At 43.1% G+C, this 19,306-nt stretch overlaps 1 protein-coding gene across 1 annotated transcript in view; it reads left to right on the top strand.

Moving 5' to 3' along the window:
- The window catches only part of NOL11 (nucleolar protein 11), a 1,613,635-nt gene that overhangs the window by 1,106,535 nt on the left and 487,794 nt on the right, over positions 1–19,306 (top strand). The window contains exon 8 of the mRNA XM_044086719.1: positions 10,222–10,328. Coding sequence (XP_043942654.1) covers positions 10,222–10,328 — 107 coding nt within the window. The remainder of the gene's footprint in view (positions 1–10,221; positions 10,329–19,306) is intronic.

Here is a 19,306-nt window from a genome sequence, read left to right as displayed (position 1 = left end):
AGGTCGGCTCCGACAGGATCTATTGTATCGGCTCCGATGGCTCATTCCAGGAAGAGGTCGAGGTCTCCTTCCTTGGAGCCGATACTTTCGGCTCCGGCTTCACCTCTTCTATCGGAACGGAGCCATCGGAGCCGATCTTCAAGGTCATCCAGGTTGTCAGATCATGACCTAGAGAGAGTGGTCAGTAGATTACTCAAGTCACAGGTACTGGCCCAAATGTTACACAGTCCGTCTCAACAGACGACTGTTGGTCCACACCCCGTTACAGTTCCTCCTTCAACTCTACCCCAGAGCTTGGAGTTGGAGTCTTCAGGAATGGTTACTGCTACGGCTGGAGGACGGATACCCCCTTCTGTTCCTTCAGCCTCTACTCTTATCTCCTCTTCGAGACCTTCCTTAGAGGGATTCGTGGTCGGGCTTCCATGGTCTCCTCCGAGGGGTGAGTGGCATCGACCCTTGTCCGAACCCGCTCTTCCCCTTGGAGCCTCGGCCTTGGTGAGCTCGGCTCCGACATCTGCCTCGAGACTTCCCTTTCGTGGTCCCTGGAGTTCCTAGCTCTTCGAGCGGGTTCTCTCGGACCTGCCTGGGAGGGGAGCATTCGAGGTGATGAAGAGTGTACTGGCCACTGGTATCAGTCAGCAGTCTGTTCCCGTAGCTCCTCCCTCTATAGTACCTGTTGACATCTCTGCCACTTCTCTTGCTACAGGACCTAGAGATCCTCCGCCTCAGGTTTCCCCATTGGGAATTTCCCCTCTTCCGAGGATTCTCCTGATGTTTCGGGAGATCCTCCTAGGAAGAGGACTTGTAAGAGTAAGCATGTAGACTCCCGAGTCTGTCACTGGATACTGACTTTGATGAGTCAGAGGGATCCCCTAGATCCCTCTCTGAGGATGTCTCCTTCTCAGACATCCTAGAACTTCTGAAACAGAGGGGAAACTGGCCCACCAACAATCCCTCTGAGGATGAGTCAGTATACCTAGAGGCGTTTGGATCTCGGCCCTCCACCTCCTGGGTATCTCCGCCTTCGACCCCCTTATGCAGGTGATTGCACGAAAGGCGTGGGCAGCTCCTGAGTCTGTAGAGCCAGTCCCTAGGAGGCCTTCAAAATTTATCACTGCCCCGAGCGACAAACAATTCCTTACTAAGGGTGTCCCGCTGATGCCATGGTGGTGGCTGCGCCACCAAAAAGGAACTTGCAGATCCTTCCGTGCCCGTCCATCCTCCTAATAAGGACTCTAGGACCATGGATAGGTACGGTAAGCGGATGTTTTCCTCAGCGACCTTTGCTATGCGCTCGCTGAATTACCTATGTCACTTCACCAGACTCCAAAGGGATATCCTGAAGGAGCTGGGAGGAGTAGTTCAGGATCCTACAGCTGCAGGGGCTCAAGAAAAAATTGCTTCTCAGCTAGGAACCCTCAATTCCATTGCAAACTCCTCCATGCGGCTAATATCTTATGCTGCGGATGGAGCGAGTAGAGCCGCAGGCACAGGTGTGGCTCTTAGACGCCAAGCCTGGATGCGGCTATGTGATTTTGCGGATCCCTTTAAGGCGTCCTTCACAAATTCTCCCTTTGATGGGTCAGCTTTGTTTGGCCCTCAGGTGAAGGAAACCTTGACCAGGTGCGAGCAGGACGGCAAGACTCTTTCTGCTGTTGGAGTCCGTTTTTCCACCCCTTCTAGGCCTTATCCCAAAGGACAGAAGGGTGGGAAGATGTGGTTCCGTAAATCCCAAGGAGTCACGCCGGATTCATGTGGTCAGTTTACCCCTAGAGGCAGAGGGGGTAACAATAACAGACGCCGCTCTAGAGGCAGAGGGGGTCCGAAGAACCAGGGAAACAGGGAGCCTCTCTCTGACAAGCCCTTTCAGCATCCCTGAGGTGTTGCCCGGCTGTCCCTCCTTGGAGGCAGTCGGGGGAAGATTATCACTGTACCCAGAAGCCTGGCATTCCCTCACTCAAGACAGATGGGTACAGTCGATCATATCCAAGGGTTACATAATTCCTTTTGAGGAAAGTCCTTTCCCCTCAAATTCCCTTCCAGATGTACCACCCAGTCTAAGGGACATTGCAGAGTTAGAAATCGCAAAACTACTGCAAAAAAGAGCCATTCAGCCAGTTACAATAGACCATTCAGAGCCCGGAATCTACTCAAGGTTCTTTTTGGTCCCCAAAAAGACGGGAGACTGGAGACCAATATTGGATCTCAGCAGACTCAACAAGTCTGTCAGGAAGACAAGATTCCGAATGGTCACTCTTCAGTCAATTCTGCCCTTCTTACAGAAGGACAACTGGATGTGCTCAATAGATCTTCAGGATGCGTGCTATCACATCAAAATTCACAGACGCTCCAGGAGATTTCTCCGCTTTCGGCTGGGGTCCAGTCATTTCCAGTTCAGAGCCCTGCCCTTTGGTCTCACTACAGCCCCCAGAGTGTTCACCAAATGCATGGCAGTGGTCACGGCTCACCTGAGACGCCAAGGATTCCAGGTGTTTCCGTATCTCGACGACTGGCTCCTGTCAGCCACCACCAGGCATCAGCTTATACAAGCCAGGGATTACACAATAGACCTTTGTTCTCATTTGGGCATCTCAATCAACTTCGAAAAGTCATCCTTATCGCCCTGCCAGTCTATTACCTTCATAGGCGCAAACTTAAACACTGTTCGGATGTCAGCTACCCTTACAGAACAAAGAGTTTCAGACATTCAGACTCATGTCAGGATCATTCTGGCCAGCAAGAAAATACAGGCCAGAATGGTTCTAAAGGTATTAGGTCTCATGGCTGCGGCCATTACTCTTCTTCCCCTGGCTCGATTCTACATGCGCCTTCTTCAGTGGATGCTGTTCACACAGTGGTCATACCAGCAACTTCCAATGCGTCACCAGATTCTGGTGACACAGACATGCAAAGAGCATCTTGCTTGGTGGATCACATCGTCTCAGGTTCACCGAGGCAGGTGCTTTATACCTCCGTCCCCGATAGCCACTGTCACCACGGATGCCTCCCTGATCGGGTGGGGGGGGTCATTATCAGGGCAGGATGGTTCATGGGACGTGGCAACCGTTCGAGTACCATCTGCACATAAATGTCCTGGAGATGAGAGCAGTGCTTTTAACGTTGCAAGCCCTCAACGACTTTCTTCCCGTAGGGACAATTGCAGTCCACACAGACAACATGTCTGTAGTTTGGTATATCAACAAACAGGGCGGAACCAAGTCCTACCCCTTGTGTCGAGAAGCGCTCAGACTTTGGCAATGGGCGATCTCCTCTCATCGGTTTCTGGTAGCAATGCATATCCCTGGGAAAACCAACATTATAGCGGACAGATTGAGCAGAGCTATCCTCATGCCTCACGAGTGGTCTCTCAAGCAATCTATAGCAGAAGAGATTTTTCTGGAATGGGGTCGTCCATGTTGCGATCTTTTTGCTACTCCCCAAAACAGCAAATGTCCAGACTTCTTCAGCCTCTTCCTCTATCAGGCCATCCCCCAGAGACGCTCTGACCCAGGATTGGCCCCAGGGACTTCTTTATGCCTTCCCTCCATTTCCTCTGATCCCTCAGGTGATCCAGAAAGCTACCGTTTTGAGAGCCAAATTGATTCTCATTGCTCCTTACTGGCCTCGACAAGTTTGGTTCCCGTTCCTCCATCATCACCTTTTGGTGCAGCCGTGGCATCTGGACCCAGTGCCAGATTTACTGATTCACCAATCCGGTCAGCTGCACCGGTCAATCCCTTCTCTCAACCTCTCAGCATGGTTGCTCCACTTCCTTCCTTAGCCAGGCTTCCTTTGATCTCTAACCCAGTTAGAGACATCATAGTAGCTTCACTAAAATCCTCTACCAGGAGGATTTACACAAGCAAATGGAAACGTTTCTCTTATTGGGCTAAGGCCCAAAATATTGATCCTTTTACTGCCCCTGTTCAGGCAGTTCTGGACTTCTTAGCAGAGATTTTTCATGCAGACTCCTCTTCTTCCACAGTCAGGGTTCAATTGGCTGCTATTTCCAATTTTCATGTCGGGATAGCAGATCATAATATTATGTCCCATAGGCTCTGCAGGGCCTTCTTGAAAGGAATTTTCCTACTAAAACCTCCAATCAGGAATCCTCCTCCTCAGTGGGATCTAAATTTAGTGCTGACATCCTTGATTCTTAACCCCTTCGAGCCAGCTGTTTCTTGTTCCCTGAAATATCTTTCTTGGAAAACGTTATTTCTAGTGGCTATTACATCTGCCAGGAGGGTGTCTGAACTTCATGCTCTTCGGTTCGACCCCCCTATTTGGTTTTTCACAAAGACAGAGTATCTTTGAGAACTAACCCAACCTTTTTACCTAAGGTCGCTTCAAAGAACAATTTGAATCAATCCATTGATCTCCCGGTATTTTTCCCTAACTATTCAGACAGAGCTGAACAAAAGCTACATTATCTTGATGTCCATCGTCAACTTAGATATTATTTGGACAGAACAAAAAAATTTAGAAAATCTGATCAACTTTTTGTTTCCTATGCGGATAATAAAAAAGGCCTTCCTGTTTCTAAAGTGACTTTGTCCAGATGGCTTTCTTCGGTCATCACTGAAATTTATACGCTCAGGGGAAAACAGCTGTGCTCAAAACCTAAAGCACATTCAACTAGGAGTTTAGCTACTTCTACAGCTTTTCAAGCTAGACTTCCTTTGGACACTATTTGTGCAGCGTCCACTTGGGCTACTCCTCACACTTTTGTTTCCCATTACAAATTGGACTTGGCCTCCAGGGACAGAGCCAGTTTTGGCTCTACAGTCCTCAAGAGTTTGTTCCATTGAGCCACCCAGGATAGAGGTGCTAGGGACGGTCCCATCAAGCAAGAATGAAGGCGAGATTGACAACTTAACATTAAGAAGTTATGTACCTACCATAACGCTCCATGTTAGTTGTCTTCTCGCCTTCTTTCTTGACCCTCCCTCCTTCCCCTGGCCTGGACAGACCTTGTATAAGAAACTATTATGCTAAAGACCATTCAGACCTGGTCCTTTTTCCATCTGTAAGTTTCTTCTTCCTTTGGGAAGTATTTTATGCTTGGTGTTATTGCCCTTTGTCAACAAACGAGATCTGGGTACTTACCGCCTTGCATCATGGGATATGAGGCTGCCTCGAGCTGGTAAAAGTGACTCTCGAGCTTAGCAAGTGCCGAGTCGGAGCCGAGGGATCGGCTCCGAACCCATCAAGCAAGAAAGAAGGCGAGAGAAGACAACTAACATGGAACGTTATGGTAGGTACATAACTTCTTATTATCTAACATATGAACAGTAATTAATCTTTTATCCTATTTTAATAGCTTCTGTACCAGTAAATTTCTGTCTCCTTTTGGTAGAGAGATCTAGGTGAAAAAAGTTTATGAAGTGTGCTCACCTGTGAAAGTCTTACTAGTGTTATAATCTAGTGGACTAATATAAAAGTTTACTTTTGGATACAGCAGGAGAAGCCCCACTTAAATTGTTTCATCCTAAACAGTCAGTTATTTGTCTTTGCAGTGTGTTTCTTGAGGCTTTTGAGGATCGATGGCCAACTTGTACTGCTGTTTGGTTGGGCAGATTGGTTTCCCCCTTTCCCAAAGGAAACTTTCCATTCAATTATTTTGGTTGATTACTTTCAGGAATGTTTTTTTGAAACTAGGAGTTTGTGTTTTAATGGACTGTCATGAAGACTGTATTGTACTTTTAAATGAGAGCGCTCTTTTTCCCTGTCAGTTTACAACTTAAAGTATTTAAAAAAAACATTTTTTGTAGAGATTTTGTGTTTAAAACACTGCCAGCCCCCAAAAGTAAAATTAATCCCTTTTTACTGCGTTTTTGTTTGCAAAAAAAGACTTTTTAAGACCAATTTTTTTACTGGATTTTGCCGCCGCTTTTCCCTAGAGAAAGAGGCACAATTTTTTTGCTTTACCATGGAACAAACTGTTGGTCCCAAGGATGGTCCTCCTCCCAACCGCAAAAAGAAAAAAATTAAGTATACCACTACAACAGGCTATCAATTTCCCTCCGCTGCACGTGGGTGACTCTCTGCTTTAGCCATTTGTTGTACCTCAGACCACTCATCTTTTACCTTAGATGCATGGTGTAGAACCTACCACCACTGTGGACTGTGGGAGTTAGCCACGTCTTCTTCAGGGCTGTTGGGGTTCCCTTTGTGGGCAAAGGAGAGCCACTCTTGTTGGCCCTGAGGGAGGGACCAGGGAAGGCTTCACTGTTTTGGCAGAATGCTGTGCTCATCCCTGAGGAAGCCACTGCTGCTATGTATAATGATGTTGGCCCCATTTTTCTTTTAGATCTTCAAGATTCAAAATCTGGACAAGGAGATGAAGGGACAGAAAGATTTTCTCCTCAGTTTTCTGACTCCGTCAAGAGGAGAGCTCAGTTACTTATTCTCCCTTTGGGGTTACTCACTTTAAGGCTATTTCTAGAATGTGCCATTGTTTTCAGTCAAGTACACTGAGGTTTCTCAGTCCCCCAGAAAATTTTATAAGCTGTTGAAGTTTTATTGAGCCTTCACCATTTCCTCCAGTTCTGTCAGCTTTGAAGGCTGTGCATTTCTCCCTAATAGCCAGTTTGTTGCTCCTAAAAAGGTAAAATGTTTTTCTCTAATTTTTAGCCTTGCATTCCTGCTTAATGCATTGGGTGCCTTTTACTTCTCATCTTTCTGTAGCCTCTGTTACTGCGTCCCTGGCCCATTCTCCTATATTTTTTTATTCTGTCAGTTTAATTTTGCTTTTACTCTTACTTGTTGAACTTTTCTCAGACTCATTCTGCTTCAATCTCATTAAGTCCCATGTCATTGTCTGTCTTTATATTTTAAATCCCCACGCAGATACATGTGCAGTCTAAACCACACAGTTGATAATTTTGGTTAATGGTGCTCTCTTTGGCTTCATCTGACACGTTTCTCTTGTATTCCTGTCTGTGCCTGGCAGATTCAGATTTGAGTTTTTGCATCTCCCTTCTACCCCATGCCTCTTTCTACAGTCTCTCATCGTGTGTGTGTGTGTGTGTGTGTGTGTGTGTGTGTGTGTGTGTGGTCAATATCTTTATCAGACCATCAGCCTTCACCACTCCACCCCCTTTTCTGCTCTGCTTCATTAGATGCTCTTTCTTTTGCCACACATCTGATATATTTAGTGTATATAAATTGCTTCTACACTTCCATCTGGCTGTCATTTTCACTAATCTGTCTCAGAACTTTACAGTGACGCACCCTTTTTTGTCTGACCCGCACTTCAACACCATCTGTATCACTGATTGCAGTTTCCAGTCTTCATACATTGTCTCCTTGCATTGCTTTAGTACTAATAATCCAGTCATGCTTCATGTTAGTTTGTTCTTATGCTCTGCAACTTGTTTACATTTTTACTTCATGAATAATTCTTTCCTCAGCTTCTTTGACACTACTGCTGCTGTAGTCTAAAGATAAATGGAAGGCATATCCCAATTATGTCTCCCTTCTCCACAAGATTAAGCCTGTCCTTGCTGTACAGCTGGTCTTTTTGCCTGCTCTCTCTCATCCTTTTACCAGAGCCAGTTCTGTGTGCTTTTTTTCTCAGCCGCAACTAGTCATGCATTGTAATTGTTTCTTGAGTGTGCTGGCTTGCAGCACAAGTAAATAAAATGAAATTCGAACCAGTGTGCACTGAATGAATACTCAAGATCTGAAACACGAAGATTTATTCAACCAACAACAGACTAAGCATATGCTTTCACCAGCAACCTGGCTTCTTCAGAGTCTGACAGTAAAACACTCCATATAAAAAACACTCCACATTTAAAGCAAGAATGCATTCTCCCCACCCATCCAATTAATCAATAAATCAGTCAAACAGACAATTTCTTAAGAATACATTTACAACCAAGTATTAATTTAAAAAAACAATTCATAACATTTAATAAACTTATAATAGTCATACACTACATATGTATACATATAAAAATGTAATATAAAATTGCAGTTCCTCTAAATAACACTACTTAAGTATTTTAACTGAGGCTTTATGGTGACACATTCATTTAGCCCAGGGCGCCTGGTAGCATTGAGCCTAAGCTGCCATTCCATTTCTAACCTTGCTACCCTGTTCTGTGCATCACACTGAATGTTAGACTTAACCCTATCTATAATAAAAAATAAAAATTTGTTAAAATTCCCACATACTGCACTATGCAATAAAGTGCATTGTGCTCATCCTTTCTCCTGATTGAACTGACATGTTCCCCTATTCTTGTAACACTGCTATCTTTTCTTTCTGTTGCTATCCTATCAGTTTGTCTGTTGCTACCACTGCAGCAGTATTTTAACATGTTGGTACCCACATGCACCATGACTTGCCTCCTTATTTCCCATTTGTTAACCACATTAGTTACTACTTGATATGTCTTGGTGCATTAGTCATGTTACGAGGAATATCACTTGGGTCAGACAGCTTATTTGGTATAAATTCCTTGAGTTTGTACTGCATATGTAATTCTTAGGAACTTTGTTTAACACATCACATACTGTAATCACTGTGCAAGCTTATTTAAAACAGTACATATCCTATATATATAATTGGTTTCACCAGATGATGTTCCTTCTCCCTTACTTTGATCGTTAGCAGATGTCTTGACTCACCAAAACCTTTTCCTTGAACCTCACTTGTATTCACAGGCACACCTGAAGTATTATTGTTGTAGGAGACTGATGTGTCCAAGACTTCAGATTTCTTACTTTATACAGAGTTGTGTGCTGGCATCCAGGCAATGTAGTATCAACTAGCAACTGCATTTTACTCAAATTGATAACTTTTACTGGCGCTTTTCTGGGTTTCATTTTTCTCACTGAGACTTCTAATCATCCTGTTTTCAGTGTGCAGCCATCTTGGAAGTCCTGTTACTTTTTGTTAAAGCATTTCAGTTGTGTGGCATGATCAAAGTACCGCATGGCAAATAAGGGTTTAGGTGGGCATATACCATGTGCAGAATTGCGTATAGTGTGAATGAGATGTTAGAATTTACATCACCAAAAATTCTGGAATGCCTACATTGGTATCCTCTTCTCTTTTTTTCCCCCTGAATGAGTTTAATTGATGCATTTTTTTTACCTTTTGCAGTACTAAACTGTTGTATTCAGGAATACTTGTCCAGAGTTGGTGTAGGAGCTCCACTCTGATAGTTGGTGAAATTTTTGAAAAACTGTGACTGTTCCCTTGCTCAGGGATTATTTACAGCTAGAGGTTAATTAAGGTAATTGAGTCCAGGTGAGAAGTAATGCCACTCTTAGTTTATTTAATTTTCATGGTGGTTTTCAGCTGCTTTGTATATTTACCTTGTCACCTGTATGAGATGTAAAGATGGAATGGCACATTTTTCACAAATGAAAAAAAATGTGGATTGGTTTAGAAAGATGCTTCTCAGAATAAGAAGCACAATTGGTCAAAAAACAGTAAGTTGTATATTATTTAGAACGTTAATGCCACTTTACTATATGGCTATAAATAGGAAGAGTGTATTGTTGACTTTGATGTACCTTGTCCAGTTTTTACAGAAACCCTCCTGCAGATTCCCTGCATGCAGTTGGTGTATAGGGGTTTATGCAAAATTAAGTCTGTTCAGAAGCCTCAAACTATGTGTATATGAGGGGCAGCAATGCAAGGTTTAGGCATCAAGCCTTTTAAAATATGAAATGGACTTCCTAAACTAGAAGTTAACAGTAAATGAGAAAAGTATCAAAAGCAGTAAGCATTGTACTCCAAATCTGACAATAGCCGAGAATGAAAAACCTACACCAGATGATGCAATTTATCATTTAGAAGTTCTACTAGTCTTTAATCAAGTCTCTGGTCATGTCTGAAAGTTGGAAAACCCACATCTGATAGAGCTTTGAGGAGGGTTTAACGGCATTGCTGTTGAAGACCATAGACAAGTATGAGTTTAGCTTCAGTGGCCCATTTGTCTGCAGAGTACTTTCAGACTCCTCTGCAGGTTGATAGAGGAGGAAGGGATATCAATGGGTGAAAAGAATTGTTAACTTGCTGTATTAAATCTAATTTAAAAAATGACCCATTTAAATTTGACTAAACAGAATAATAGTTGCATGAACTGCATTTTGCTGTCTGTTGCATCTAAACAGAAGGATATCTTGCCTCTTTGTCTTTGAATAGTTAACTGATGTTAGATGCAGGAGTTGTATGTAATTGTTTATATCCTATTGAAACAGAAGGAAGTCCTGCCTTTTCTGCTGTGGACTGGAATGTTATGTTATACGGCCACCAAGATCCAGACCAGATGCACCCAGCTACTGCTGAACCAGAGCCAAGGAGGAGTGTAAGTTTTTTCTGACTATTAAGAAACCGTTCATTTGATGAACCTTGTAATAATTCACTGGTAGAGTGTTATGTTTTAAGTATAAAATTGCAGCCTGAATATCTTGTCCAACTCCCACCTTAAAATAAAGGATGTTCATCGTGTTTCACTGTTGCAGTCATGACTGTAGGGTTCTCCCCTGCCGGCAGACAGTCCTCGGTCGGCCAGAATCCCAAAGCCTGGGTCCGGCGTCGGCTGTTCAACCATGCTCCCTGACGTCAGAGCGCCAGGAGTACAAAGCTGACAGCTGACGCCATCTTCTCCAGTCTTTCTTGCCGTGCGGTGATAGCAGTTCGCAAGTGCTGGTCGGCTGACTCCTGACGATTTTTTCTGATAAACTTCAGTCCGAAGACTTTCTTCTCCACTCAAAGCTAAGTATTCCATTGGGGAAACTTTTTCTTGCTCCAGTCCGATGTCAGAAAAAGTTAATAATTGTATTTCATGTGGGAAGCTAATACCTCATAAGGATTTTCATTCTTACTGTGTTCCTTGCTTAGGCCCGGACCACGACGTAGCTAGTTGTCTGTTTTGTGCTAGATTCAATCAACGTACAATTAAACTAAGGTACGATTTTGCTTTTCATTACTTCAGTAGGCGCTTTAACTACAAAATGTCGTCGGATACGGTTCCGGCTACCGGAGTTCACAAACGTCGCAAGTATAAAGACAGGCCTCCGAGGTCCAAATCTGATGATAGCGCACAAGCGGAGTCAGCTTCAGGTTCAGCCGTCGTCAGTGAGGCGCTTTTGCAGCCCCTGTCGTCGGCCATTTCAGAACCGATGGCCGAAACGGACTATCATGAGGAGCCAACCAGGCCTTTAAATATTTCTATTGCAGGACCTTCAGACAATGCTCCTTCGGATGGGTCCGGAGCCGCTGTGCAGGTACCGGCTTCCAAAGGGGTTTTCAGGCCTACTCAGCTTCTAATAAAGGCAAAGACAAAGGCAAAGGCAAGGACTCCCTCTAAATCAAAGACTGCAACACAGGCCTCTTCTGAACTGGCTCCCAAGTCACAGAAACAGTTACTCAAGATGGCGGAGGATTTACTTACTATGATTAGGGGTTCTCATCCCCCTCCAGATAAAAGGCAAAGGCAGGATGTTTATTATGATTCCTCTGATCAGGCTTCTGTTTCTTCAGTTTCTTCTTCTGACCAGGAATATTCTTTCCCTCCTTATGAGGATTCTGATGCTGAGGAATCCATTCCTTCAGCTTCTCCCCCTGAGGATTTCTCTTTTGGGGAAACTTTGCATGAAATGAGGGAACATTTCCACTGGGAAGGACAGGAGTATTCGGAATCTAAGAAAAGACTAAGGGATTTTCTTCTCCCCCAACATAGACCCCTGGCTATTCCTCCTGTTTTGGATATTGTGGATGATGCTTTTTCGGAGGCTAACTTAACCCCTGACTCTTTTCCTCCTCCTCCTGTTAAGCCTGATAGATATTACAGGGTTCCTGATTCCCACCAGTTTTTATACAAGAACCCTTCTGCTGACCCTGAAACCATTTCTCAGGGTCCTAATGGAGTTAAGGTCGCTTCTGCCAAAAATCCCATTCCCACTGAAAAGGATTCTAGATCTTTAGAAAGATGGGGCAAAAAAGTGTACACTTCTGCTACTTTGTCCATTAGGGCTTTAAACTGTCAGTTTCATATGCTGAAATACCAGCAATTTCTCTTGTCTGTTTTAAAACAAAAGTTTACTTCCATTTCTGCCTGTGCAGATAAGGAATTACATGACTTATTGCATGCCACTGAACAAGTTGGGAAGCATGGTTTACACTGTGGATTTGATGCCTTGGAGGCTTCTTGTAGGGCTGCTGCCTCCGGCACAGTCATTAGAAGGCATGCATGGCTAAAGAAACAAAATCCGCCAGAACAAGTAAAAGCTAAATTATTGGATGCTCCTGTTCAGCATAATGTTTTGTTTGGATCAAAAGCTGAAGAGGTGATTAAAAAGATAGAGGATAAGGTGAAATCCATGCAAACAGTTAAAGATTTCTTACAAGTACAGCCACCAAGATTTATCAGGAATTGGCCTTCAAAAAATTGGTCCTTTCCCACTTCAGACAGGCCTCAGAGGGGTAGATATAGACGCTCCAGAGGAAGGTCTCAAACACAAGCTTCTTATAGACCAAGACAGTGGACTGCTTCCACCCCTAGGGGAGGAGAGGACAGGTCACAAACTCATAGGAAACACTCAATGACTCCCTTTGTTGGGCTGCAGGAACTTCTTGCCTGGAAGCCCCTCTCGGAGGAAAACTCTCTTTTTTATCAAAATTGGACTCGTATAACCCAACACAAGTGGGTTCTGGATGTGGTTTTAAGAGGTTACAAATTCCATTTTCATACCCTGCCAAGTCCAAGCGGATGGCCAGACCTTCCAAAACATCAATGGACAGAGGCCTTAAACCAGATGGAAGCTCTTTTGGCCATGAAAGCCATAGAACCGGTTCCACTTTGAGATGGGACAGGGTTTTTACTCAAGGCTCTTTCTAGTCCCCAGGAAGCAAAACTCATGGAGACCCATTCTGGATCTGTCAGTCTTGAACACCTTTCTAGAGATTCCAAAATTCAAGATGCTTACTCTACAGCAGCTACTTCCAGTGCTGTCCAAAGATGCATGGATGGTAACTTTGGATTTAAAGGAGGCATATTTACACATTCCCATCAGACAGGAATGCAGAAAATACTTCAGGTTCAAGGTCGGATCAAGGCACTTTCAATTCTCTGCGCTGCCCTTTGGATTGTCTACTGCGCCCAGGGTCTTCATCAAATGCCTGGCTCCAGTAGTAGCTTACTGCAGACTCAAGGGAATTCAAATTTACCCTTACCTGGACGATTGTCTAATTCAGGCAGACAGCAAGGATGTCTTACTCCAGCATCTAGAATTTGTACAGAACCTCCTCAAGTTCCTGGGATTCTCTGTAAACCTAGTCAAACTTGACACCCTCACAACAGATAACTTTTCTGGGTGCTCTTTTAAACACCACAACCCAGATGGCATTTCTGACATCCGAAAAACAATCACAGCTGGCTTCAACTTTCAAGACCTTGGCAACTTTAACTTGGCTATCTGCAAGGAGATTCCTGCAGGCTTTGGGTTACATGGCCTCCTGCATCCTTCTCATACCATATGCAAGACTACACATGAGGAAAATACAGTGGTACCTAAAAAGTGTATGGTCTCAGCATTGCCACAGTTCAGACATACTGATCTCTGTCCTGCCTTGCTTTCAAAAGGAATTTCTTTGGTGGTCCAGGGCATGTACTCTAAACAAAGGGAAACCCTTCTGTCTGCCTCTTGCCACTCAGATTCTAACCACGGATGCCTCGGATTATGCTTGGGGAGCCCATTTTCAGGGAAACTGTCTGCAGGGCCTTTGGACAAAGGATCAGAAGCACCTGCATATCAATTTAAAGGAAATGTTAGCCGTTCAGAAAGCTCTAATGGCCTTCAGGAATCTTCTACAACCAGGACAACTACTAATACGGACAGACAACACCACAGTTATGTGGTACATAAACAAGCAATTCCTACCCCCTTTGCAGACTAGCCATGGATCTATGGAACACAGCTCTAGCTTGCAATCTGGACCTTCAAGCTCCATTTCTACCAGGGAAGCAAAACTTCCTGGCAGACAGTCTGAGCAGAAACCTTTCGGATCCACAGGAGTGGATGCTGGACACCAAAATATTCGGGATGATAACAGCAGTCTGGGGATGTCCTCACATAGACCTCTTTGCATCCCATCTCAATCATCAACTACAGAATTTTTGCACCAGGACTTTCCACAAAGAAGCTTGGAAAGTGGATGCCCTATTCAGTTGGAGGAACCTCTCGGGATAGGCTTTTCCGCCTCTTTCTCTTCTTCCATGGGTATTATTAAAGATAAAACAGGACAAGCCCAAGATGATAATCTTGCTGACCCCAAATTGGCCTCGACAGTTTTGGTACCCAACTCTAAAAAATCTATGTCTGGAGCCCCCTTGGATTTTACCTCAGTCTCCGAACCTTCTGTCCCAACATCAGGGTCAGGTTCTACACTCTCATGTCAGAACTCTCAGCCTGGCGGCATGGTTAATCCAGGGCCTTTGATGTCTTCTTTCCTACCCAAGCAGGTTATGGATGTCATTTTAGAAGCCAGACGTCCTAGCACTAGAAAATCTTATGCAAGAAAATGGAAAAGATTTTGTTCCTGGATGCAGGCTCAGGATTCTGATCCTCTTCTTCCGAACATTCCTTTAATTTTACTTTACTTGACAGATGTCTTACATAAGGGTCTCTCTTTCTCTTCCATTAAGATTCATGCCTCTGCTATTTCTGCTCATTATAATACAGACCCTCCAATCTTTTCCCACCAGCTCATGAGACAGTTTCTCAGAGGAGCTAAGAACTTAAGACCTCCTAGATCTCCTCCCATTCCTGCTTGGGATCTCAACTATGTTTTGGAAAAACTAACCTTGCCTCCTTTTGAGCCTGCTGCCTCTTCTGACATCAAGTTTTTATCTTGGAAGACAGCTATCCTGTTAGCCCTTACCTCTGCCAGGAGAGTTTCAGAGTTACAAGCTCTTATGGCTGTGGAACATTATATTTTTCATCAAGACAGGGTGTCTTTGAGGACTAATCCTACCTTCATGCCTAAGGTGGTTTCCAAAGTGGCCTTAAATCAAACTATCCACTTGCCAACTTTTTTCCCCACTCCTCAAGATAAAGGGGAAAGGATCTTACGTTCCTTGGATGTACACAGACAACTACGTTTTTACCTGGACAGAACCAAGGACATCAGAAAATCAGAACAATTGTTTTTCTTATGCTTCAAGTTCCCAAGGTAAAGCCATTTCAGAACAGACCATTTCTAAATGGATTGCTCATGGAATCAGATTTTGTTATTCACACCATGGAAAGCAAATCCCAGGGAGTATACAGACTCATTCCACCAGAGCTGCTGCCACTTCTGCGGCCTTCCTCAGGGGAGTTCCTACCAAAGACATTTTGAAAGCTGCAACTTGGAGTTCAGTGCATACTTTTTCTAAGCACTACAATTTACCTCTCTACTCTAAGTCTAGGGCAGGCTTTGCCTCTGCAGTCTTGCAGGGCCTTTTAGCCGCCCCTTCTTCTTTGACCACCTCCCTTTCTTTCAGCTTTGGGATTCTACCCTACAGTCATGACTGCAACACTGAAACACGATGAACATAGTACAGTTGTGTACACCTACCATAAATGTAGATGTTAGTGTCGTCACTGTTGCAGTCTGGGTTTCCCTCCTTCCTGTCCCCTCATATTTTTACTTTTGTGTGGTTCCTTTTTTCACCATTCTTCCGAGGTGTATTTGCAAAGGATAATGGGACCTTTCTCATTTTGGGACTCCTGACATCTGGGGCAAGAAAAACTGGAGAAGATGGCGTCGGCTGTCAGCTTTGTACTCCTGGCACTCTGACGTCAGGGAGCATGGTTGAACAGCCGACGCCGGACCCAGACTTTGGGATTATGGCTGACCGAGGACTGCCTGCCGGCAGGGGAGAACCCTACAGTCATGACTGCAACAGTGAAGACACTCTAACATCTACATTTATGGTAGGTGTACACAACTGTACTTTATCTGTGTTTACTTAGGCATATCCATGTTTACTGCTGCTGCATTGCCCATGCTTGTATATAATGTAATCCATTTTAACACTGTAGTAATTGTACCACTATGAATATATTTTATTCAGAATATTTGTATGTAATGTGAACAGTTCAGTGTGCTACTGCTTATAATTTTCTATTACTGTACTGTAAAAGATGACACTAATGTTTTTATTTACTTTTGCTAATTTGTTCTTTTTCTTATTATATTGCACTAAGTGGAACTTTTCTCCCTGGGCCTCAACTGAAAAGGGATTCTTCAAGTCTATCTGATAGATGCCTTAAGTAAGACAGCATGTGAATTGTGTGATGAATGCAAATGTAGAACTTGCTGTCTTTGTTTTGGTTCTGCTGTATGCGAGACAGCTGTTGAAAATGAAAGCACAGTATTTAAGTGTTTATTTTAACGGGAAACAGTGTTGTCGACAGCTATTTTATCGACACACTTTGACAAAGCAACAATCTCTCACGACCATAGTCTCCTTTAGGCACCAGCGAATCCTATGGTTGCCAGGCGTCCTGACCATAGCAAGTTATCTTATTTGGATATTTTATAACATATTTGTCAAATCAATAAAAGCTCATACAGCAGTGTTGTAAATGTAATAATCTAGGTATGTAATACAGAAGATTACAGTCTGGTCACTGATCCTAACTGACTTGTGTTGTTAACATGGATGTAAATAAGTTCACCTCTAGAGTGAAGCCCTAGAGGTGAATTTATTGGCATCTGTGTTGAGAATACATAAGGTAGTGGGAACCCTATCATAATTCCTTGTGCATGGAGCTTTTATCTGCTCCATGTACTAAAAGTTGATTTTTTTTCTCCTTTTTTTCCTTTAAGTATTTTTCTAGCTTTCAAAGCCATAAAGCACTTGACGAGTACAGTCAGGAAGACTGTATAACATAGTCCCTTCTGTTTAGACTCACCTTCCCATGCCTCTGAACTGTCCAGTTTTTCATAGAATGTCAAGAATTTTGTCTCTTATTTGGTTTGTTACTCATAAAAAATATGGTTTTTGGACAGGTTACTGAGGATGGAAGACACTGAACTGCAAACATTTTTGTTTCAGACTTCGTCTCCTTCAGAAACTGCAGGGAGACACTAATTATGACCACTTTTAAATTTATTACAGGAAGTTGGGACACATTACTGACAGCAAGCAGTATTTTATTCTGTTGCTGTCTTTTACTGTTCAGTACAGGCAGATTTTATTGCCGAGCACTAGACCTGACCTTCGCTTTATGATGGGGTGCTTTACATTAGTTAAGGTCAGGTCTTACCACTCTGGCGCTTAACTGATTTGTCTTTTTCCAAACATCTGACTGCAATCAGCATGCTGCTTGCACTACAATAACTCCTGTTCATATCTCCCGTAAAATTCAAAGGGATCTCTGGTTATAACTGTTTTGTCAAGTAACAGGCTTCACAATTTCATAGAATTGTTTTACCACTAACCTAGTGCCTGTGAGGTTAATTCTGTTGGTGGGCATTTCCACGCTAAAACCATCACCATATCCGGCTTTAGTCACCTGTAATACCCATGGCTGGAGGGGGGGGGACCCCCCTTTAATCACGGACTGTGTTGGGGCCTCACAGAAGCTGCTGGTTGAGGAAAAACGAGGAATAAAAAAAAAAATTCATTTTCCGATTACGGTCTTTATACTTAGGGTTGTGGTATGAACCCGTTAGGATAAAGCTGATAATCAGTGAATGAACTTGAACAAGGCAAGTGCTAGAGATTAGCAGTCCAGAGTGACCAATCTCAATTCTTATCTTGGATTTTAAGAAATGCTGATAATTCCAATATTCATTGATTATTTTCTCTTAGGAGTTTTCTAAAACCGGACAGAATGCCAGATACTATAACTCTCAATATCCTTGTTCAAAAATTCTGAGGGAAGACAAAAATACTATAGTAAAGGTTTAAAATTTGAAACATTTTTAAAGTATTTCTCTAGTTCACTTGTAAAGTTATTAGAGTAACACGTTTTGCATCAACATGCATTTTTGGACAATATGAGGTATGAAACTGTCTGGATTTGACTGTCTAATCCTGAGTGATTTACTAGCAAGTCAAACTTCCTTTGAGGGACAGAGCAATTATAACTGTAACTCTGTCATAGCACATGGAGTGAATGGCTTGAAATGTACTTCTCTGGACTATATGCAGAGAGACGTGACTGAACTCTGTGTCCCAGGCACTTATCCCACAATACAGACAAAAACATTTACTGAATGTCGCTCCAGGGGGGGGATCTAGTATCTGAAAGTCTGGGAAGACGCGGTCAACAGACCACTCTGTTTTGCCAGAGATGGCCTTCACCTCTCTCCTCAAGGCTTTTGGATACTGACAAAGATGCTTCCCTCCCCCAAAGTGCCTGCCATTTTTTAGGCAATGTAAAAACAACAAAACTTCTGACATAAAGACAAACTCATGATCATGCTGCTTAATGCTAACAGCCTAAACTGTAAATTGCCGGTTAATTGAGCTTATTTAAAATAACAGGTGCAATAAGCCTTCAACAAGCAATTCCCAGATCAGAAGGTCCGAGGCAGCCCTCACCCTCCACTATACCTCTCAACTGTCCAGATTTTTGCCTCAAATTTTTGGTCTGTTCCTGATAAAATATGTGGTTTTCTGGAAATGACAGACATTTGGGTTTCAGACTTTATATCCATCAAAAAATGCATGCTAACGCAATACCCTTTATTCTAGCAATATCCTAAGTTTATAAGAGCAATATTTAACATCTTTCCCTATTTTTGTGCCTTTGTTCCCCATTATTTTTGGCTTTGTCCCAATTTCTTGAGCTAAGAAGTTGAGGTATGCCTCACATAAGAGTGTAGACCACAAACATTCTTAATCTAAAATAACTGGCCTGAAGCCCAAGCTCATAAACCAGAATGAAGATCCTTTCATAACAGACAAAATAAGCCTTCAATCAGCAATTCCCAAATTAGAATGATGTAAGCTACCTCTCCTGCCACAAGAGTGTAGACTGCAACCTTCCTTATGTAAGATAACTAGTTTGAAGGCCAAGTGATTAAATCAATATTAAGAGGCTTAGAATAACGGTTAGTTTCATCAGGCTAGTAACAAAGTAAGAAATGCAGCAGAAGAAATTTATCTGAACACTTAAGAACAAGCAGCAGAAAAGCAATAAAATAGGAATAGCACAGATATAGTAAAAGCAGCTGAATAAAGTTTTTTTTTGTTTTTATTTAAGTAAGTGGGAAGTGCAGATCAGTATGTTTACCTTTTAAGAAGCTTTCTAGGGGATTGCATGTGTGTATAAATAAAACCCG

This window comes from Protopterus annectens, chromosome 10.part0 (genome assembly GCF_019279795.1).
Source record: "Protopterus annectens isolate FY-2018-M chromosome 10.part0, PAN1.0, whole genome shotgun sequence".
NCBI lineage: Eukaryota > Metazoa > Chordata > Ceratodontiformes > Protopteridae > Protopterus > Protopterus annectens.
This window is presented reverse-complemented; position numbering and strand designations above follow the sequence as displayed.